The 24,520-nt window shown below is 32.3% G+C and overlaps 1 protein-coding gene across 1 annotated transcript; it reads right to left on the bottom strand.

Moving 5' to 3' along the window:
* Positions 1 to 134: 134 nt before the first annotated feature.
* Positions 135 to 24,507, bottom strand: LOC148606413 (spliceosome associated factor 3, U4/U6 recycling protein-like). The gene is made up of 23 exons (XM_088546221.1): positions 24,137 to 24,507; positions 21,318 to 21,444; positions 20,603 to 20,707; positions 19,266 to 19,450; positions 18,789 to 18,894; positions 18,156 to 18,280; positions 17,238 to 17,399; positions 16,679 to 16,817; positions 15,759 to 15,866; positions 14,732 to 14,791; positions 14,421 to 14,479; positions 14,115 to 14,224; positions 11,039 to 11,151; positions 10,540 to 10,616; positions 9,731 to 9,988; positions 7,235 to 7,418; positions 5,538 to 5,671; positions 4,913 to 4,996; positions 4,346 to 4,450; positions 3,806 to 3,895; positions 2,745 to 2,828; positions 1,809 to 1,963; positions 135 to 353 (listed from the first exon to the last, which is right to left on the bottom strand). The coding sequence occupies exons 1-23, from the start codon at positions 24,314 to 24,316 to the stop codon at positions 158 to 160; spliced, it is 2,946 nt and encodes a 981-aa protein (XP_088402347.1). The 5' UTR covers positions 24,317 to 24,507; the 3' UTR covers positions 135 to 157.
* Between the last annotated feature and the right edge of the window lie 13 nt (positions 24,508 to 24,520).

Raw genomic sequence — 24,520 nt, 5'->3', positions numbered from 1 at the left:
TGCAACATGGAGAAGAAATCACAATTCACATCAAACTGGAAGTTAAAATGATTCACTTAGGAGAAAATTAAGAAAATATGAAATCTGTGAAACATTTTTTCACCATGAAAGTAATTCAAAATTAAAACTCATGATGATTTTTAATGATTTATTAAAACTATTTGCCTCCAAGAAGCATTTTTCTAAAGTCATCATTGGATTTGCCAGAAGCTTGATAATTAGTGGATAAGTGGCTTTCTGATTTTGTATCAGATTTTGAGTCTGTTTTTGAAGGTCCTCTCACTGCAGTAGGTGTTGCAGATGGTTTCAAAGCTCTTGGCAGCAGAGCAACTTGAGTTCTGGCCTTTCCACGCCTGTACGAAGAAAGAAAAATAGAATTAAATGATATTTCAGTCTGACTCTATTCAGAATGAAACAATATATAAATTGAGAAGTGTATCAAAGCTAAGAAACAATTTTAATAGGGAAAAATAGGTAATTAATGGAACATTAAGTGGTGAAAAAAGGTGGTGGCAAAATGCTCAAAATAACTTAACTTATAAACTACATTTTGGATTTGGTTGAAAATTAAACTTGACTTGTATTTTATGGTACGTAATAGCTATACAAAGTTTAAAATAAATTCACTGATCAGTTCTCAAGTTATCATCTAGAAACTGTCAGGGAACTGGGAGACTTCTCGGTCGGTATCACATTAACTTCGCCACTATGTGGGTCATGGTATAAAAGTCATTGATAATTGATTCAGGAATTATTTTGTAGGTTAAATACTGCTGTTTTTTTATGATGTTGTTATTTTAGACTGATAGTGGACTGTATCTTAGAGCTTTGACCAGTTTAAATCCTACTTCAGTAATGCAAAAATTTTGATGATTGCAATTAAAACATACATGTACTGTAAACTGAAATTTTCTTGCCAACATTTTTTTCTTGGTTTAGGGCAGTTTTAAATCATTCCTCATATCGAATTATAATGCTCAACCAAGAAAAAATTCATGTCAGTTTGTTTTTGTGTAACAGGTCTTATAGCAAAAATAGGGAAAATTAAAAGAATGCTAATTTTCATGGTCTACAGCATATGAACAATGGAAGACATCAGGATGAATCATTTGCATGTATTTGTCCTTAACAATAGCATATCTGGTACTTATAATGGAACATTACAATTTCCTCCTAGAACAGAAAAAATGTCTATTTATACCTACAGTAATACTTGTTTAAACCAATACCCAAATAAACTGAAAACCTGTCAAAACCAGACACATTTTAAGTCTCTTCAGATCAAATTAAATGCATTTTGAATCTTGAATAAACCAAACAACAGTGCAAACTCTACAAATTCTCTGCAAATTCTAGATCTAAAGGCTTCAATTAAGACAGTATTCACTATAGGTTCAAAGATCTTGTGTCATTAAGTAGCACTTCAGCTAAGAATCATGCAAAATGTTATTCATAGTTGAAAAGCCTACCTGGTACATATTTTAATTTTGGATATTTTGTTTGAAATATTATAGTAAACAGAAACTAACATGTGGTTTTTCATATAACCCTTGTTCATTGGAGATAAAGAATGTACAATATTACAGGAGATAACTTCGTAAATGTCACTAAAATACAATAGAAACTGTTGGATTTTCCATGTGGATTATCTCCATCAAGCAGGCAGATTGGACTGAATAATCATACATTTCATCATATAAACCTATACAGTAACTTTTAAATAACAAAAATGTTTTTTTTTTAGGTGTATCACATATTACAGAATTTGTATGATTCTTAAAAAGACTGATACTTAAAATAAGACTAACGTTTCTGTTTCTTTCTTGCCACCTCCAAGACTAGGTACAAATTCTTCGTCTTTTAATGGCATCTTTCTCTGAGGTGGATTGCTGATCGCTACAGATATCGCATGCTCCCCTATCATTAAACCATCTGTCTTTAATACTGCCTGTGCTGCTGATTGCTGAAAGCAATAGACAAACTTAGAACAATAGCCACTACTTATTTTGGACAATATTATAATGACATATCTTGTACATTCATCATAAATCTTTTACATTGGTAGCATGATTTCCTTGATACATAAATGAACTTTAAAATGACACTTATAATTTTTGCTAATAAAATGTGAAAAGAAAAAAAAGTTCTAAATTACAAGCCTACAATATCATGCTCTGTTCTAAATAGCCAGATGCAGTGTGTCAAACAGGCACACAGACAAACATATACACCAGTGCAGCCATCTGTTGGCACCTTCCCTACAGCAAAATTATACAAAGACATTTGGTTTAAAAGATAATTCCATATATATTCCTAAAATTCCAGGACAAATTCAACCTAATGCACAATTATGAAATACATGTAGTACATTCTGTGATTTCCAAAACTTCTAAAACCAACACGAATTATGAGCAGACTTCTGCCCAAAATTGCTCTCAATTAAATATGGAAACATTTCAGTTTGATTACCTTCCCTTGCTTGCATTTTACAATAATCATCCTCTTTTATGCATTACTACATATGATATAAAGTTTCAATAAAATCTACAGATCTGTTCTGGAGGTGTTACACTTACAAGTTTTTCTGACACAAGAATGGACCAACAGACAGATGGACATGACTGTGTGAGTATATCCCACAAACATTGTTTCTAGAGTATAAATACATTCTTTTAGGATTTCAAAAATGTAAGGAAATCATCAAATGACATGAATTAGACATGACAAGTATATGGTATTTTTACCTCGTCTACATATTCAACATAAGCCAGGCCTTTAGAAACACCATTTCTGTAGGTCACCAGACGAACATCCTTCAGTGTCCCATGCTAAAATAGACCAAATGCTATTAGAATTCCAACGAATAAACCACTGATCAATCTGATTACAATTAAGGAGGTAGACCTAAGGTAAGGGACATAACTCTTACAAATCATTGAAACGTTTGCATTCAGTTTCTTTACATCAATCTCGTGTGGATTGATTTCATTCTGTTTTAAATGACAGATTGAAAGGCCTTCATGAAATTGAATATGATACAAACATATCACTGATTTTAAGAGTTATGTTCCTTACCCTAGGTCTATCTGCTTAAATCTTCAATTTCACTTCTCTATATAATGCTAGCTTATAAAATACTGTAATGGTTCTTCTATCAATGGATTTCAATTTCAGTGGTTTATCAAAATTTCATTGGATTGTGGATTTTGGAATATGTTTAATCATTACGGGATCAAAGTTTTCAGTAAAAATTGTATAGGAAATTGGAAACTTGAATTAGTCATATGGCCAAACCAAAAAAACAAAAAAAAACCAAAACAAAAAAAAAAAAAAAAACCACGGAAATGTGTACCTCATGGAAAATAGTTTTTCTACAAACTCTAAATATTACATGTCAGAATGTGTGTTAGGGATAACAGGCCAATCAAATAGCCTTAAAAAAATCGATGATTCATGTATTTAATTGAAAAGAGGTCTGAGCAAACCTCAAATATATTTATCTTGATCCCTTATGCACTTTCTTTGATAAATTATCTACCAGAGCACAAATGCAAGTTGCCTTGCTAAACCAAACTCTATCAGTAAATAGCTAGGCTTCAATCTCTAGAATTGTTTTAATGAAAGGACCAGTTGTACCGAATGATAAGATCAAATTTATAAGATCACTACTATCAATGGTGCCTTCAATGTGGGCTGTACAGTCTAAAATCTTAACAGTAACGCCCATCAAATGATAACAAAATATTGAATTAAATCACTAATATCATTTATAATGAAACATGCAATCCGCTCTATCATATAATACCTGTGAGAAGATGTTAGATAAAGCCTCTTTAGTGCATGTAAATGGTAAATTCTTTATAAACAACTTGTTCTTTTCCATATCTGTAGAAAACTGTAATATACAAAAAGACAAAAATGAAAGCAGTGAAAGCAGTGAGCAGGCTCAGTTAGTTTTAGTTTAATGAAAGTAGATTATCCCCTTACAATAAATATTTTCCACTGCAGTTTCATCAAAATTCAAAGAAAGTATTTGAATTGACTGACGGATATGTAACCTTGTACCTGTGTTTGAATTGACTGATGGATATGTAACCTTGTACCTGTGTTTGAATTGACTGATGGATATGTAACCTTGTACTTGTGTTTGAATTGACTGATGGATATGTAACCTTGTACCTGTGACAAATTTGAGAGTGGTGTGTTAAGTTTAAATCTTTATTCCTAGTAATACGCACACTACATATCGTATCCTCACTACCCACAAAATTTATGAAATTTGATCCAGTAGTTTCCGAGAAATTGCTACCAAATTGTAGAGGAAACAATGTTTTAATTGGTCTACCTTAAACTGTGGTTTTCTGGCTGATTTTTCTTCACACTTTGAGACATAAACAGGTCGTCCTTCCACTAAGCTTCTGTCAAACTTCAATGCTTCTATCACGCTCAACTGAAAGTACAAAAAAATGATATTATTTTTTCATGGCTAAATGCAATGTTAAACTTATAATGCTACTTCTTTCAAATCATATCAACATTATTTAAGATGAATTTTGAGGGTTGCACAATTGAAAATATACAGCCTGCCCAGTGGTGTGAGGGTTTCTTTGTTGTTCATTTAAGAACCATGGGTGGCCTTAAGCTGATATTTTTTCATCCCACTGGGTTTGTTGTCTCTTTGACATATTCACCATACCCATTTTCCTTATATTACAACATAATGAATATAAATCATTTCATTTTGCCTGGTACTGGCAGAGACAAATGGAAGTAATTTAAATTGACTACATAGAAATTTGGGCCTTTTACCCACCCCCCTAATTTTCAGGATCAGCCCTTCATGGAATTTCACCCTATCATGGTTGGTTTAGAGAGTGGACTGTTGTGAACGGGTTTCACTGTAATATCTAACCTCATCTTTAAACTCCACATAGGCATAGCCTTTTGATTTTCCCTTGTAAGTCTTAACCAGTCTGACTTCAACTATCTCCCCATACTGAAATGTTACAAAAAATAAATTGGAGCATAAAACATGACAAGCATCATTGATAGTAAATATTAGATTTTGAGGTGAAATTTACGTCAGATAATACATGCAAACTTACGATAACGAAGTTTCACACAGAACACCAAATAATGATTTTCTTACATGAGGCTGAAAAAAAAACAACCAAAACCAAGTATATTTAATAATCATATTGCAACTGTCAAAAACAGATTATGACATACCTCCTAATAGTCAAATAATGTTTTCATTCACTGTCATGTCCATTTTTTTTTCAATATACAAGTATCATAAGCTAGGGAAATAAGGCAACCACAATCATATCTGAAGTTTTTAGTTTGGAGCAAAGCCATGAATTATGATGAAGATGAAAAAATCTGCATGAGCATAGTTAAATGGGAAGATACGCACTTGAAATAAGTATAAAACTTAGGGCTATCAAATACTGGGCAAAAATGGTTACTGGAAAATACTTTCAAATAAACACTCCAGGCAAGCACATTAGACTACTGAGACAATTATTTTATCATACCTTTGAGAAAACTTCCTTTATTTTATCTTCGTCTAGATCGTAGGATAAGTTACTGACGAATGCTGTACATGAACTTTTATCATGTGTCATGTGACCTGTGTCTCCACCACCCACATGCTCTTGGTCATGTGATTCTAAAAAAAAAACCTAAATAAACTTAGTACACAATTTTTGTATGTTTATCGCATAATAAAATAAAAATTGCTACAAGTTCAATCTTTCAGAAAGAAAAAAAAAACAAAGTAACATTCCTATAACATTGTCATGAAATGTTCCTATATACATGATTTTCTCGTAACGTTCCCATAACCTGTAAAGTCTCCATATAATTTTCCTATAACGTCGTCATGAAACATTCGCATGTCATTTTCATAAAAGATTCCCATAACGTCCTCAAACATTGTTTTTATAAGGCTGTTATGTAACATTCCTATGTTTTCATATAACCTTCCCATAACATTGTCATAACACTGTCATATAACATTCCTATAACAATGTCAAGAAACATTCCTATAATGTTTTCATATAATGTTCCCGTAACATTGGCATATAACATTCCTTTAATGTTTTCATGTAGTGTTCCCATAACGTCGTCACAAAACTGTCCTATGTTTTCACATAACGTTCCTATAACGTTGACGTGTAACATTCCACAAACATCATCATGTAATGTTCCGTAACGTTGTCATTTAACCTTCCTATAACATTGTCAAGAAACATCATCATGTAACATCCCTTTTACATGGTCATGTTATGCTTTTATAACATTTAATAATCCTTTCATGTCATCATGCAATGTTCCTACAGGGTATGTAAGTCTTGTCAGGTGACTCCATGGTTTCATGAGAATGAGTCCTTGTCTACCATTCAAATGCATAGAAATTCATTATTAACATAGCATTGAGTTCAATTTAAAAAGCAAAATATCTTTTTTGTGTAAAAATACTGATAAAAATGACAAATATCTAGTTCCACAGGATAAAAATGTAAAGAAAAGCGTAAAACAGAAGATTCTGCATTGTGATGCAGTATTTTGATTTCCTGGAAGTAACCAATACAATGCAGATTGGTCTTCAGATTTTAATACGTTCTACATCGGAAATTCCAGAAGGGAAAGTGAAACTAGAACAAGACTTACAAACCCTATAACAATACTCGTATGGTAAATATACATTTTTAATAACAAATTCTGCCATAAAATACCAAAGTCCCTATCCAGTGTAACATTTCTGAATTGAATAAAACATCCTCGATGTCTCCTTATAGCAGACAAATCTTTCAAACCTGTGTAAATAAGCACCTGTCTAAAGTGCACAAAACATTCTGTCCTAGAGGGGTTTGACTTAGAGAGGTTTCACTGCAGTATATACTGTGAAAGTAATTTTATTCAAGAGTACTAATTTTCATGTTAATTCTAATAGGACGTCTTCATATCCTCAAATAGTATATGTCTGTACAACCCCATATTTAGCACCCGCACACTCTCTTTTCATTTGCTGTTGCTTCAAGACAAAACACTCATTTAAAAATGTTTAGGTGATGATTTAACGGCTAATTGAAATCAATTATATAAATACACACATTTAACACATAATAAACGTGTACATGCAATACTTTCTTAATTACAGTATTTGTAATAGATCCAAAATAGTATATAGATTAATTATTTCTAAATCGAAAATATTGTAATTGCATACCTGTCTTCTGAACTTTAGCAGGTGGCTCCACATCATTTTCTGTCTCACCTTTGAATCCAGGAGGAGGTGCAACCTTTGACTTTTGAACTTTGAACCCTGGAGGAGGGGCAACATTCTTTGACTTCTGACCCTTAAAACCAGGTGGTGGGGCAACTGGAACTTTGAATTCTGGACCTTCATCAGCCTGTAAATGAAAATCACCGTGTTCAATAAAAAGAACATTTTACAGGTTACGGTAATCTTTTCTTCCAGAATGTTTATCGGCTATTGATTTTTTTTCTAACAGGGTAATTCTAATTTTGACTAAGTGTGTAAGTTTTCTTAAAATCTTTTTTTTTTCATGAAAAGTACTTTTTCTTCATGTAAGTTATGACATTAATTAGGAATGCAAACAATGTTACTACAATGACATTAAATGCTAAGAGCAATTAATAAAGTTAACTTCAAGGAGTTAGTCGTCCTTTGATTGAATGATAATCACCGGATGAACTTCATTCTGGACAAATAACAAAGAGATGTAAACTTTCTATCCAACTTAGATTTAAGTACAGTCGACTCCACTTAATCGCATATCGCTTTATTGCATATTTCGGTTATTAGCATAATTCTCTCCTGCACAAAACCATTTCCTATTATTCTATTAGGGAAAAAATCGCTTATTTGCATAGGCCTTGGAGGTGCATTTCGGTTTATTGCATAGAGAATTTTGCCTTGTCCAGGTAAAGACAGGTTTTCCCAAATTCTATTTTAAGCCTTCGGGTCATAAATATGTCAATCATATTTATTGTTGTAAAAACTAGATTATCATCAATCAGGAGGTGTTAATAATGGATTAAAAAAATCATGGACATAAAAGACAATATAAATGATTTCTAATTACATTAAAATAAACAAGCACCTAGGTGAACAATGACTTCTGACGACATGCCGAACATCACCTTATGATGCGGCTTGAGGTTCGGCTTGGGGTATTTTTTGTCCCTATTTAAATTCTTCCGACTACAAATGATTATCAATGTAAATTTAATTTTCTTTAATGAGCTGAACAGTTTTGAGTGAGCTTGGGTTACTAGGCATAAATATCATACGAAAATTAAAAGTCATTCATTCAGTACAATGTCTAATGAAATTCAACTACCCTAAGGTGCCCCATACTATCCACTCTTCATAGGAATATATCGAGGTCAATGACGCGTATAATACACAACTATCAGTGTACAATGAACAGAGGAATAAAAACACACAGACCATTTCAAAAGCCCAAAAACTGCAAACATTGATGAATATTACACTGAATCCTGGCTGAAATATGAAATATGGGATTTGCTTTCGTAGAAAGGTCAGGAAATTACTTGGCTATTTATAGATGAGAAACACGTGGTTTTACTTAAAAATACACACAGCGTAAAGAAGGTCAATAAACAAGACAAACACAATATATATTATTATTTATTGATAAAAGAACAATACAATGAGAAGGTCTATAACAATTAAATACCAGATCAGAAATGTTGAACAGTGATATCCCTGGTTGATCCACAGTATCGTCGTCTTACCTGAACTCACACTTCCGGTAAAATCGTAATTTCGGTTATAGGAATAGCCCGGTTATTTGCATAATTTTTACTGGCAAATAGGCTATGCAATTAAGCGGAATCTACTGTACCTACAAACTGTTTAAATATTCTTGTCAGTTGTGAAATTAACAACCTTAAGCAGTTCATCTGGTAATGGTAATTCAATCAAGGGGAGAAAACTCATCAGATAATGGTCAGTCTATCAAGAGAAGACAACTCATCAGGTAATGGTCTCACTAACCACTTCCGGGTCAAATGGCCACCCCCCTATGTAGTACCAAAAACACACTGAACCTAGACATATGCATTGTAAGTGCATTATTTGTGTGTATTATGATTAAAAGTAGTCAAAATGAAGCTGAGAATGTGTACTTTAATATCATATATGTAATTGACTACGAAAGTGTATGAATATTGTTTACATGTGTGAGTAATTTGCCTCCATGCTGTCAGTTAGCAGAACAGGTAAAAAATTGGATTTTCAGTATTATTTATTCAAGTAAATTTTGTGAAGAATTTCTACTATCATCGTACCATTAGCATAATGATTTTGGAAGCCTTATTTTCCAAGCTTTGCAACGATATGCAACTTTAAGATGTCGTTTGTCCTGGAAATTCACATTGAGACTTTGAAAATTACTTTTTTTAACATGTAAAGTAATGGAAATGTTAGAAGTGGTTAGTGAGACCAATGGTCATTCAATCAAGGGAAGACAACTCATCAGTTAATGGTCATTCAATCAGGGGAAACAACTCATCAGTTAATGGTCATTCAATCAAGGGGAAACAACTCATCAGATAATTGTCATTCAAACAAGGGGAGAACAACTATACTTCCTGAAGTTAACTATATTAAAGTGTTGTAACAGAACTGAAATTTCAGCACACAACTAAGTCATAAAAGTTTCATATTCATTACCTTTCTCTTTACACTCTTACTTCCATTTTCAGAAGATTCAGCACCATTTATAACTTGTGTTCCACCACTTTGATTCCCATCTCTCTTCTGATACGGTTTCACTTCAACTTCTGCAACACCCTGTCCAACTTGTTCATTTTTGTTTTGTTTCCATTTTTTGCCTTTGTTTAATTTCTTATTGTCAATTTTTAAGTTATCTCCCCTGTCAAACTGTTTGTGTTGCTTCTTAGCACCTTTTTGTTCCTCCTTTTCTGCTGCCTTTAATTTAAATATAATAATGGTGTCAATATTTTCCTTATTATGGTGTATATTCCAATTTTTTCATCTCTGTCATGCCCAAAACCAAACAATGAACAAGGATATTCATTGGTAATAAAGTTGGTATAATATAGGGCAGATTTCTCCCTAGATTACTCAGAAGCCTACATGGATTTGTACTGAAATTTGAACTGGTCTATTTCAACTAGCTGTAAGATTTGTTATCAGTTTTAAGTGAAATCCTTGGAAATATATTTCACATCAGTGGTAATTTCAACAGGATGATCTCATGTTAATAAAGATATTGTTCTCAAGTCTTAAGGTGTGTGACACTGATTCATCAGTACCTAAGGACCAGTGTTTTAGTAGTCGTAGGTATTGAGCCTGTGGCCTAAGCTAGTAAGACATATATGTATAATAAACTTGAACTCAACAGTTGTAATTCAATTAAGCTTCCAGTATGTTTCTTCATATTTTCCTGACTGAGGTCATCATGTTTATATCTAAAACTCTTTTACTACAATTTGGGTGCTAATAAGACTAAGACTAACCAGTTTCCGTCTTTCTTTCACTCTGTCCATCTGTGAAGTACACTTGTGTACGGCAACTTCATACTGTTCTAAATCACCTGAATAAAACAAAATAAACAGTTAAAATTTGATTTGGATTGATATATTGATAGTTGCATATGGTCAATAGGAAGATATATCATATATTTCAGGATTATTTTATGAAATATTGTATTTTCCTGTTGAGAACTTTTGTATCTACAACTTCCTCACACCCATACTTTAGACACAAAAAATGATGGCAGTTTTCGATTGATTGATCCTGGTTTAACATCCTAAGGCAAATATTTCATTGGTGAGACTCAGCCCAAACATACCACCTCCAGCACTCAAGGTGAGCATGCAACCCCTTCGAACACAGAGGGGAAATTTTGAAAGTGAAATATAAGTAGTACAGCAAGTCTGATGAAACAGTAGCTACAAGTTATAGAAAAGTTCATACATGAATTTGACTTATGATACTATTTAATGCCAAACATACCTTCTTCTCTTTCAAAATTGATATAAGCATCTACAATACTTTCTGGCCAATCTGATACAGAGTTAAGTGCCCTTTGTAACAATTTTCTACAATGTTTATTATCTCCATAACACCTGAAAGAATACCAAAATTAGAAAAGCAGTGCCAGGCTTGAAAACAATAAACTGCAGTTCCACTATAAACCATACTGACTCATTATTTGCGTCTACCCTGAAGTTTTTTGGCCATTTTCTGACAAGCAAAGGACTTTCTACGCTAAGGCCCGTTTTTGGCCCCCCTATTTGAGAAAATATAATTTATGACCAACATAGAGATTAAAAGAAGAAAACGATGGCCAAATACCTCAATTTTGTCATATGCCTTGTATTTTAATCGTCTTTTTAAGACGTCAAAACACCATAGAAACGGAAAATGAGAACAAATATGCGATTTTTGTCACAAACTTCTTCTTTTTTAAATGCCTCCGCCAACGTGACCCACAGAAAACAAAATTATTTTGGACACGTCTCGTAATGCAGAATCATATTCAAAAGACATTATCGTGGGTCACGTTGGCGGAGACACTCAAAAGTTTAAAAAACGTAGCTGAAAAATGGACTTTGTTTACTATCATAATAATATCGGAACGTAATCAGTGATGGGACGGCACATTTCCGAAGCGATGTCAACATATACGTCTGATTGGTAAGTGACTAAAATATTAACTGATTAAAGATTTTCACCGCCAGAATTGATTAATATTTTATGGAATCTATATTCAGGTAGTTTTAGCACGTTATAATCCAATACGACATAGAAAATGGGGTGAACGGATATTTTCATGGGGAATTAATGTGGGGACAAAAACACGGTCTTTCGTTTTTTCTTGCAAGATCTTTTATTTTCTGAAAAGATCCTGATCATGTATTACTCAGCTTCTTTGAACATTTTGTGGAGGTTATTTCAACCGAAAAGACCTTTTATTCTTTTTTTTATGTTAGAGTGGGGGGTCTGTTTTGCAGACGACAAATTTGCGACCGAAATCATGATTGCAAGTTGTTCGTCCCTACGGTGTAGTGTGTCCAAGAGTTACAAAATCGCTAAATGTTATTTCCTACAAGTGGCCGTAGTTTGAATACACATATAAAATATAATAAAATGTTTATATTTACTGAAAGTATAAATAGTGGATATATCGTCTTGAGTTGTTAATAAGACGCAATGGCGTAGTGGTTAGCGTGTAGGTCTGTGAAGCAGAGGATGCCGGTTCGAATCTCAGTACTGGCATTTTTTTTTTTACTATGTATTTACTATTTATTTGTATTTGATATAAAATAACATCTATCGACATTTTTCATGAAATAATAGCAGCAGTGACTCGATGATTGCAGTGTTAAAAAATACTTTTCGACTTTTAATATATGATGCTTGTAAATATTCTGTCTTGCAGAATATATAAATGCGACAAGATTCAATAATGCATTTTTTTTTCGTCCCATGGGTGTACATTTTTAAGTGAAATCTGAAAATTATTTATTCCTGCAAACGATTACAAGAGATGGTTATGTACCGAAAGTACGGATAAGTACATATTTTTCACGTACTATTGTATCCAACTGAATTAAAATAAATCGTTCATATTCCTACGTTAAAGTCTGAATGTGTCTACTAAATTAACCAGTCAAATGCTTTTAAAAGAAAAAATAGAAATATTGCCTATTTACTGACCATAGCTTTTTGAGCATGTAAGCGGAAAAAAGGTATTTTTTCTTCTTCTTGGCCTTAATAAATACATAAAGCTGAAAAAATCGTATGAAATGGTTGGACTGTTCCTTTCTTTGTTTATAATATATGGACTTCAAAGGGAAATCAACACAATCCTTTATGAACCAATTTATATACATTTCTTTGTTAAATTTTTGCCTGACATTATGAAGTAACTGCAATCCATGTACTTCATGCCTTGACATACAAACAGAAAAGCAATATATTCTAGCATCTGATGACATAGCATAAAAAACTTCTGTTCTGGAATATTGGTATTTAACACATGGTGGAAAGTTTTGTGTGTGCTGAATTTCCTGATTTACACAAGATTGGGATGTAAATTCTTAACAGACTTTTATTTTGATTTTTAATAGATTTGCAGGATAAAAAAATATCTTAATATATTAGGAAAAAAATAAATTCTCTTGTGTTTCAGTAACATCTGGAAAAGCCCACATTTTTTAAACTACTGTATATTCTTGCCTATAAGTCAGATTTTTTTGGACTAAATTTTAAATTGCTGGGAAGAGTTCCAACTTATAGACAAAATCTAGCTTATCAACAGAAATTTTCAGCTAAAAAATAACCAAAGCTTGATAACTGACATGAGTGTGACATCCAACATTGAACAGTCAGATTAGCCCAATTACACTAAAGTTAAACTGTAAACATCAGTTTTAGGAAGGCTGTCTTCATCCTTTACCTTATACTGCTAAAATATGATACAGTAAAAGAATATTTACTGTTTAGTCTATATTTTGCCACAATACTGGCTTTTTATGATTTTATTCCTATTTCCCACTCATCCAATTTGTGTATCGATTTTTACCTGTGTACACTCATATAGCCAAAAACCCAAAAATCTAATAAAAACATGATAATATAACATACCATAATTCGTGACAAAAGTAATCAATATTTTAGGATATTTTATATTATCACAATTGTTTTTTATGTATTTCTTTTTTCTTAAGATAAAACCTATAAACTTACTTAAATATGTTAAAAATGAGTTGTAAGAATATCATTTCTGTTTTATTCATTGTTGTTCACTATGTTTATGATTTTAATTTGCGTTATTGGTTGTATCAAAATAAAAATGAATGAAATAATGGCCATATTAAAACAATTCACATGAATTTAACTACTTGCCACCATAAAAACATCCCCATTCTGGCTTGTAATTATTTATTTCAACGCTTATTGAAGTTATCGGAACAAACAGGTGTAATCAGTTAAAAAATTTGGATTGAAAATGGGGGTCAGACTTATAGGCAGACCAACTTATACTTACACTTGAGGCTGTATGTTATACAGTACAGAATACTACCTTTCAAACTGATAAAAGTTTAGCCACATCACAGCTTCACTCCCATGTCCCTCAGTCATAATCTCATTCCAGAGTTCTCTCCCTTTAGTAACATTCTTACAGTATTTTGCCTATAAGAAAAATAAACTTCCAGTTTAACGCTCTGAACTTTTGGCAGAGTGTTTTTTTTTCTATAATTTGAAAAAAAATTACCGTCGAACAAGCGTCTTTTTTTTTCTATCGGCAAAGCAACTTTCATTTGTCATCATATTACTCTGACATATAACAGGTATATAAAAACAGTTATATTGCAAGGAAAAGACTTACCTCAATATTGGCCCAGAACTGCCTCAAACTACCCATAGGATCTGAATCTGGTATGCTGTCTAAAATTTTTAAAATAGTCTACGTCAGTATATAAATATTCTGTTCTTTTGGGAGTTCTGATTTTCATGATCTTGCCAAGGGAACATATTTGCAGATCTCAATTTATTTCATAGTTTTGAAAAACAATAAGTGTTTACAAGTGATAAAATCAATTTTGCAGATATTACATAGTTTTCATGCTTATTTGTCTATTGTGAAAATATCAGCATGAGTACCCCATGAATAAAAGTGTATAGCATATTATTACTTACATAGATGTTCTACTGCCTTCTCAATATTTGCTCTGAACAGTGACAGAGCTTCCTCATGTTCTGAAATCATACATTTTAAATGTTCAACTATATTTCTCTTCCGTAGATTATTAGTTTAAAAATAAGGACAAAAACATTTTTTTAAATTGCAAAATAAAACATTGTAGTCACTAGATTTTACTACTATAGAAACAGCCTTGTGACAAATAGGGGTGTAATGATTCCACTCAGTCACCATCCAATACATATTCTAATTCTTGACTGACGATCCAATTTCTATCATGAATTTTACAGATAAGTCACACTTGTGTTACTTCAATTAAAATTTAACCAATTATCAAAAAATTGTCACATTGTAAAGTATGTAGTGAATGTCTACCCTTCATCCATTACAGTTTCAGAAAATCTAAAGTTCTTTTTTTCACACTGCACATCAAACTGTAACAGATTCTGTAAAAGTTCTAGCTGTCATTACTATGTTTTTGACTTCACGTTTAGCAAGTTGAGGAATCATATAAAAAAATGGTTCCATTAAGGATTTCTGGATAGTAACTGCCTGGAAATAAAAAATGCTTGTTTCTGGTCCCCCTTTTTGGCCCCTGAATTCTAAAATTTTCAAGTCTTAACATCCAAAATCAAAACCAGTCTGACCATTGTGGTATAGAATATTGTGAAACAATATCATAGAAAATACTATGCTATTACTGGAGTTTAGTTAAATTCTATGAAATGCTTATTTTTGTTATGGTCATATCCCCCAAATTTAGTATCAACCTTCCTTTTGTGGTTTGGAACCTTGCTATAAAATTTTAAAATGCTCAAGTAATCCCATGAAAACCAAGTGTCTAGGGACAATGACAACAACACAGACGACAGTGCCATACCATTATACAACCAAAACTTTTTGCAGTTGTATAAAAACCATGGAAATTAATACCCAATATAACCTCATCGTGTACCATTTATGAACATATATCATCAATTTTCTGCATGCATATGTTAAATAAGAGTCAAGATATTGTTTTACCTTTATCCCATGCTATCCTTCTGCGTAGATAATCACAATATGTTGACCATATCTGTAAATAACTTCCTCCTTCAGAAAACCCACATGACAGTGCTCTGTCTACTGTTTCTAAAATACCAAAAAAAAACAAAAAAACAATAAATAAATCAACAGGTGTCAAAAGGTAATGTACAGACACATCTACATGGTACATATGCATGTATGTTCACTTTTTACAGATATATACATTTATTTATAAAAAAAATAACATGAAAACATTTTGCCACATGATATTACTATAAATATATTAATTTTCACAGTGAACAAATTTTCATTATTTTCACAGTCAACACATGAAAGTTAAAAATATTCCCCAGGAAATTGATTTATAGCACAATGAAACACTAACCATTTTTTAAAACAATAAAATAGCAAAGTGAACATATTTGTGGGTTTCAATATTCACTAATTAAATGATGGTAAGCATTTCATAGCATTCGAAATTGATTTTGTGGGTACTATTTCCTTGTACTCATCTGTCAACTGTGAAAAGTAGTACATTGTGAAAATAGTATGCTAAACAAAAAGTGGTTCTTTTCTTGTATCAATTTTCATGGTTTGTAAAAATTTTGTCAGCCTATGGATTCTTTGGTAAGTAATAGAGCATTTTCACAGCAAAATTTACAATTCACTAAAAATTTGAATTCATGGTTTCACGCCACCTTGAAAACCACAAAATCAGTATCCTACAGTAGTCTAATTTTTATACTATTCTTAAATTCCAAGAAACCTCAAGCCAACTTATGTGGATTAAACGACAATACAAGCAAATCAGAACATATTAAATCCTGGTGTGGTTATAAAACGGACATATTTAACACCTCTAATAAAATTTAAAATCCGACATAATCATGCAGGCAGCCATAAGCAAATGTAAGTACCTTTGATTTCTTGTCGTGACTTTTTAGATCTTTCTAACATCAGAATATAGTCACTCCACAGCTGAGAACACCATGGACAGTTCCGTACTGACCGCTCGTAGGCTGGTATACATAATGTATCATCATTTAAAAGGAAATTCTGAAAAATACAACATACAAAGTTTTGTAATATATTGTTTAGTAGTTTGAAGGGAGCCATGTTGACAAAAAGAGGACTGAAGGACAAACAGACAGACAGACAGACAGACAGACAGACTGATAGACACTTAAAACATTATACCCTCTGCTTACTTAATTCCATTGGGTATAAAAATGTAGAAACTAATCTAAATTGCTCTCAACTCTCACATGTTAAAATGCTTCTCAAGTATAGCTTGAAAGGGCAGCAGAGGTCAAACATAGAACAATTTAGAATGTTATAGACACATTTAAACAAAAGAATTACCCTAAAAATCCTAATCTAAAACTATTAAAATGATTCCAAAGGACACAAAATCATTTCATCAAGACCTGAGCAATCTATAAATACATAAAAAGGATAAAAAAAGATGGTGCTTACTAAATAATTAGTATACTTGATCCAAACATCGTCATCAAGACAATATTCACAGATCAAACGTTCATACAAACTAATGACACGAGAGGCTGTACCGTGGGATTTCTCATACTCAATGTACTCTAAATATACACTCTTCTTTTCTGCTTTGTCTTCCTTAGATAACTAAAAAATATAACAACTGCTATAATAAGGTACATCAATTAACTTAGATGTTTTTTTATTTCAAATATTAATAGTGAATTATCTCCCCTTAAATAATTAACTTGGATATTATTTTTATCTCAAGCATGCTTAACTCGATGCATATTCGTTTGTCTTAAAATGTTTGAATTTTGATTAACAGTGACGTATATTACAATTTTTTAAAATTATTTTGATAAGCACAAAAGACCTTATCAACAAATATTAAAGTTATATATATAATGAAATACGATTTTTTCTGATACTTGATCTACCAACATGCTGTGTGGGTTCATCCAATGACCATGCATGATAAAGCTAGTATATGCCTGCTGTTTTTATTTGTTATTTCAACCATAGATACTGTAAAATATTGTTTCATTGATTTTTATACAGAGAAAAAGAAAGAATAGATATGGTGAATTGCAACAAACTCACCATCGTATAACCTTTATCAATATAGTAAAAACTTACACTGATCACCAAAAGGTCTTCAGTATGGAGTACTTAGGGATATGTCAAAACAGATGTGGTAAACTTATTGTCTGCATGATTTATAGAAGTTATTAAGTTAATATCATAATATTTCTAGTACAGACACAGTATATGTTACTAGTTTTATCATTCAAAGGGAATTTGCTATAATTAAGTACAAATATTATTCATTGAAGATTTGCTACCCAGGTTATACAACTGAATAGTATTTTGTTTCATTTTAAAAATATTAATTTAACATACAATATCATTTTCAAATGGTAATAATTTTTTGTATTTGTCCAAAGCCTTGTCAAACTGTTGTTTCAGCTGTTTGTCAATTTCATCTTGTAGCCATTCTTTATACTCTGCAAAAGTCTCTTCCATATCTGAAAAGGAATTAATGAAAGAATTCATTGGCTTTAAAATAATCTTCTTCTACAAAAGAAAACTGCAACAAACATGTATGTTTAGGACAAATATAGAAATACATGTTTATATGCATATAAAAATCAATGAAAATATATTTTTCCAACATCATACAATAACCATACTCTTTTTGTACTTGAAGTCCTACATGGATAACACATACTTATCCTATGATTCTTATTTACATGTTTTTAAATGAATTTATTAATTAGTCCTAAACATATGTTTTTTCATAAATAATTGTTAATTTGGTTCAAAACATGGAAATTATATGTTGCATTGCAAATATTGATATATGATGTATCCTTCTTTCAACAATTATGCCAAAGACAAAAATAATTTAATGAGATCAATTAAGGTCAGAAATCATAATATTACCCTGGTTTGTCAGCTGTAGGTGTTACACATTCTACTCATACCAGAGGTGTTTTATTTCAAAACAACATTTGAGACAAATTTAAATCTTACCATTTAAAGGCAGGGAGAGCTGTCTTTTGAACAGTGACATCATTTTTTTATGTTGTACATCAAAATCGGCTTCCTGTTGTTTTGTGGCAACTTGACCTGGAGCTGGCTGTAGATAAAACAAGATAACACGTCTGGATTTGTGCCATTGTAATATTTTTGTCAGCACATATATATCATAAGCAAGTTAAACAAGTACAGTATGGAATGCAATTTACCTAAAATATAAACTGAAGATAGTATATACTGCTGATAAAATGGCTAAGTCCAATAAGTAAAATTTCATATAAAAATTTGTCAAATTCCCCCCAATATAGCATTTGTCAAATTCCCCCTTATAGCAAGTGCACATGTTCAGTATGTACTTAAACACTGTGCAAAGTTTGATTAATATTGGTTCAATACTTTATGAGACTGAATATCAATATACAAGTATACCCCCCACCTCAAAGTGGGTGTATAAAAAATGAAAATGGTTACCATTGTACCCATGAGTATAGCATTTTCAAACTCTCTGTATGCCTCCCACAGACATGATCCTTGTGTAACATGGAGACCTGCAGCAGATAAGGCTTTCTCACAGACTTCTCTGATTTTACTGATACCATCTTGTGATGCCATGCCACCAATAGAAAACTGGATATATTCTAACCATATCTTGACAGCTGCAAAATAAAACATGACATAAAGTTTATTTTATATCAAACAATTGTACTACAAATTGTTTGGAATCAGTCATTAATGTAAGGCTCACAGGTCGATCTTTGAACCAGTCATTAATGTAAGGCTTGCAGGTTGTTCTTTGAACCAATCATTAATGTAAGGCTTACACGTCGTTCTTTGAACCAGTCATTAATGTAAGGCTTACATGTTGTTCTTTGAACCAGTCATTAATGTAAGGCTTACAGGTGGATCTTTGAACCAGTAATTAATGTAAGGCTTACAGGTCAATCTCTGAACCAGTCATTAATGTAAGGCTCACAAGTCGTTCTTTGAACCAGTCATTAATGTAAGGCTTACAGGTCGACCTTTGAACCAGTCATTAATGTAAGGCTTACAGGTCAACCTTTGAACCAGACATTAATGTAAGGCTTACAGGTGGATCTTTGAACCAGTCATTAATGTAAGGCTTACAGGTGGATCTTTGAACCAGTCATTAATGTAAGGCTTACAGGTCAATCTCTGAACCAGTCATTAATGTAAGGCTCACAAGTCGTTCTTTGAACCAGTCATTAATGTAAGGCTTACAGGTGGATCTTTGAACCAGTTATTAATGTAAGGCTTACAGGTGGATCTTTGAACCAATCATTAATGTAAGGCTAACAGGTGGATCTCAATTCATAGTGTAGTAAGTATTAAACACAAGAGATACATGTACATACAGACAAAACTTGTCACAGAACAGCCTCTACTTTTGTTAGAGCAAAAATCTCCTTTTGAGACTGTTCTCCTATATCTACAATGATGGCAGACAGGCTGACATGTAAAAATACATCTGTATCTATGAATTTCTATAAAAACAAAATATTTTACTTTCATTGGCCATATCAATACACTCAGGATCCAAATTTACTTTACAGAGTGGGAGGACCTTGACCTCTTCAAGTTAAAGAAAAATGTAAAAAAATGTTCCACTTAATACGAAAAAGTCTTCACTTAAATGTCTAGGAATAGGATTGAAGGTCCAAGACCTATGTGAACGGAATCTCAAAAGTCAAAGGTCAAATATTGAGGACCCTGGACCTCAAACCACCACTAATTTGAACAGGGCCTACACACAAACAGAGGTAATCTTTAAACAAGACCAATACACATACAGAGGTAATCTTTAACAGCTCTCTGAAACAGATCTTCTACTTTCTTCCTGTCGTCATCTGTTTCAATTAGTGTAGTTTCATCCTTTAGCCAATCTAACCATAAATCTAAAATATAAACAACAACAAAAAATACAAAGATCAGCCAAGCTTTAGACATTAAGACATGTTGTTACTCAACTGATAAAAAATGGAAATCCACAATTGGAACAATTGAATTTCCATACAGTTTAAAACTAAGGTAATAACTGTAAAATTCTAAATGAAAAAATCGGAACTGCATTTTAAAAGGAAAGAAAATCATGTCTACATTTAACCAGCACAAGGTTAAATAAATAAAACAAAGTTATTATTACTCATTCAGTGTTCTAGGATTCCTTTTTCCCGTTACACGGGGCAAGTAAAATTTGGGTCAGGGAAAATTAGGTACTTAGTTACACTTTTCCATGGCAAGTTGAAAACTTCATACGCTGTAAGGATTTGTTTTATTAGAAAAGCAGTCATTGACTGTGGGAAAGTTGATTTTATATGGATTTTCCCCAAGGAAACCTCAATTTCTGAAAAATCCTAGAACACTGTCATTATGGAAATTTGTAGGATTTTTCTCAGCATTTCAAATGTTATATTAGCACTTATACCCAAAATGATAAAATAGCATAATAAATTCAAGCAGTAACTACTAAATTTTACTGTATACATGTATGCAAGACAAATGTACCTTCAGACAAAGGAAAAAAATCACACATCTTCTGTCTTGCATTTCTAAGATGATCTAGCTCTCCTTGTTCTTTTAAAAGTTTAATCAGCTCCACATGAACATCATACAAGTAAGGATTCTTTGAAATCTAAAACAAATGATTTGATGTTCAATGTTAATTAATTATCATAAAAAAAGTAATATATATTAGGCCCTAATTGGAAATGCACTTTTTGCTGAGTTAAAGTAAAAATATTTTTTTCTCAGTGATCATATTGCCATTATAGTTTCTTGGTTATTATATGACCTATACCGATAGTTCCAGAATCTCAGGCAGTAAAAATTAATGATTTTTGTAATTGAAGAATTAAGTTCTGTGCACCATATTAGGTCTGTGTCAAAACAGGTAGCTGGACGATATTACAGAAAAATAATTAAGCTCCAATTACTTAACTAAAAGAGGTAAAGAAACTATCTCTAATGACTATCATGGAAAAATACATTAAAGTGGTTGACAATCAGCCTTTGGATTTTTATTTGGATTTGAGCTCTTATCTAGACATTAGTCTGCCCAAACCTTGCACTGGTTCTTGTTTTATTTTTGTACCCTATGGACCCCATTGGAAAACAAGCATTTTGAGATAATTGTAAAACAATACATAATCCCCTACTGGCTGTTTATATCACTGACCCAAATACTACCTTGGATCATCAAGTATAAATGACAAACTAAGGAAATGACTTTGAATTTGAACAGAGGAAGGGATATGGAAAAAGACCAGAAAGATGTTCAAATCCATTTAACAGATTAGGTTTCAAATAACAGTTGACTGATTTGTCAAAAAGACAACTTAATATCTAAGCCTTTAGAAAAAAGTGCATAAAATTGAAACTTTGGTATAGCCAGTAAAACTGAAAGTTGGTAATTTTGGAAAAAATCAGCATAGTGGAACAAAATGTAAACTTGATCTGTAACTCATCAAGTTAAGACTCACATACCAAAACTCGGCTCAATATCTGGAAGTGTTTAGAAAAAGGTGCTGAAAACTTCAATTACAGTAAATTTATGGGCCATAACTAAAAGAATCAGCAAAGCAGAACCAAACCTAAACTTGATGTGTAACTCATCAGGGTAGACTCACATAATAAAAATCAACTCAATATCTGCAAGCATTAAGAAAACAACTGTGGAAAACTTAAATTTCAGTAAATTTTTTATTAAAGTTCAAGGGCAATAACACAAACAAAAATCAGCGAAGCTGAACAAATCATGAACATGATCCGTAACTCATCAAGATTGACTCACATACAAAAAATCAGCTCAACATCTGCAAGTGTTTAGAAAGAAAGTGTGGAAAACTTCAATTTTTTCTGGACTGACAGACAGACAGACAGACAGACAGAGTGCAAATAAAAAGTTCCCCTGGCTAAAGCCGGTAGGGGACTAAAAAGCTTTCTGGCTTTTATGGGCTTTCCAAGGTCAAATATCAACTTCTTTGGCTTTGTGTTAAAACATAACCATAAGTTTTATAAATGATTTTCACAATCACTTCCATTCTAGAATAGTTCTTAAATTATATTGAGATCAACTAGGGTCAACAGGGGAAAGATTAGGATGCATTGCCATGGGAGCCAAGGGAACAGAAACTCAGTTCGATTACTACATAGAATTTTAAAATAATACATGTATCATAGAAGCATTTCAGGTATATCTACATTTATTTGGATAACTTGAAAAAGGTCTGTCACCCATCACTCAAGTATAATTTAAGTCTGTACATTGTAATTTTAACAAGCACCGTGAAGCGGTGTGAGCTCTACGGTTATTACATGTACTATCTTAATTTTCCTTAAGGTTCCCCCAATACACTAAGGGAAAAAGTGACTGTCCTTACGGAGAAAATTCATCATTTCCTACAATCAAACAAATAAAAAAATATAGGTTAAGATTATATTTCAGTAAAAATTAATTCATCTTATCTGATAGTTTTCAAGTCTTTTTCTAATTTGTTTTACCTACCTAAAGAAGTGAATGTTATGTTTTTAAAAACTTCGTGAAACACGTGGACGTACATACGTGTATCTCTGCTGTTACACTGTTGCTGTTGTAAAGAACCTAACTCGCCTTAGAAAAAAATATAACTCCGATAATATTATCAAAATCGAAGCATAGCTTTTCTATGATAGGAAAGGCAATCATTTTCTTGTTTGGAATATTTGGAGCTGTCGTCTGAATTTTGTTTACGTCACATGATATGTGTAAAATACTCCCACCATCCGTGGAGAACTGTAATATTTCCGGTATCTGTACATGTACAGATTGATCTGACATGCCATAACTGAAATGGATGTTGCTAGAGATGCCCTTAAGGGATAAAAAATGTAAAGTATTACGAGGTGCTATAAAGTTATTGACCATTTTTAAAGCGAAAGGAAAGGGGGGTATGGGGTTGGAATTTCAAATAGAAATACTGATTTTGTTTGCTGCTTAAATATAAATGAAAATATTGCACTTGCGAAGCAAACATTTTCAACCAGGTTGCCCCCTCAATGTAATGTCCTTTATTATTTTTTATGAGTCTCGCACTGATGGTACATGTATGGTTAAGCTCACAGTGCTCGCTGATTTAGGCAATGCCTATCCCATAATGGCCATATTAATATTATCTGTAAATGTGAAAAACCGTAGTGTAGTTGTACTACATGTATTTAAGTGCTCGTTATTTATTGTTTTGTATTGCATAATATCATGTTGATATTCGTTCAAAATAGACCTGTCTATCTATCTATCTAATTCTACATGTAAGATTAGAAAGGAAAGTCGAGTGTCGGCAAGTGACCTGTTTCTCGAGTTCTGCTATGTGTCGCTCATTTTGTTCGTTGTCGCTTTCCGATCCACTATCTGAAGCCGAGTCCTCGTTACTTTTCATCTGTTCGTCATTATTTTCACCTTCTTCTTCGCTATCTTGCCCTTTCATTTCAACATCAACATTCGTCGAAATTTCGCTGGAGTCCGCCATGATTTTCAAAACAAATGAGAAGTATAAAAGTAGTTTTCGTTCCCGTAAACTATGGTATTTAAAAACCACGAGTGTGACAAAAGTTAATGAAAGAGTAAATCATTTATTATTCTTATATCAATATTCGGTGGATTTTATGGTCTTTTGGCTTTTTTATCCAATTGGTATTTTGAATTGGAAATAATGTGTGCGGGACCAGGTTTT

This window comes from Perna viridis, chromosome 9 (assembly GCF_037379345.1).
Source record: "Perna viridis isolate PV_CMFRI_1.1 ecotype Kerala chromosome 9, ASM3737934v1, whole genome shotgun sequence".
NCBI classification, from domain to species: domain Eukaryota; kingdom Metazoa; phylum Mollusca; class Bivalvia; order Mytilida; family Mytilidae; genus Perna; species Perna viridis.
This window is presented reverse-complemented; position numbering and strand designations above follow the sequence as displayed.

Bases quoted from the DNA above. Each gene is read 5' to 3' on its own strand.
- LOC148606413 (XM_088546221.1), bottom strand. From the start codon at position 24,316: ATGGCGGACTCCAGCGAAATTTCGACGAATGTTGATGTTGAAATGAAA. The intron at 17,400-18,155 runs GTATGTTAAATT...TATATTTTTTAG, and splicing joins TACCATTTGAAAATGATATT to TTATCTAAGGAAGACAAAGC. The intron at 7,419-9,730 runs GTAATGAATATG...TTTCATTTACAG, and splicing joins GTAAGAGTGTAAAGAGAAAG to GCTGATGAAGGTCCAGAATT.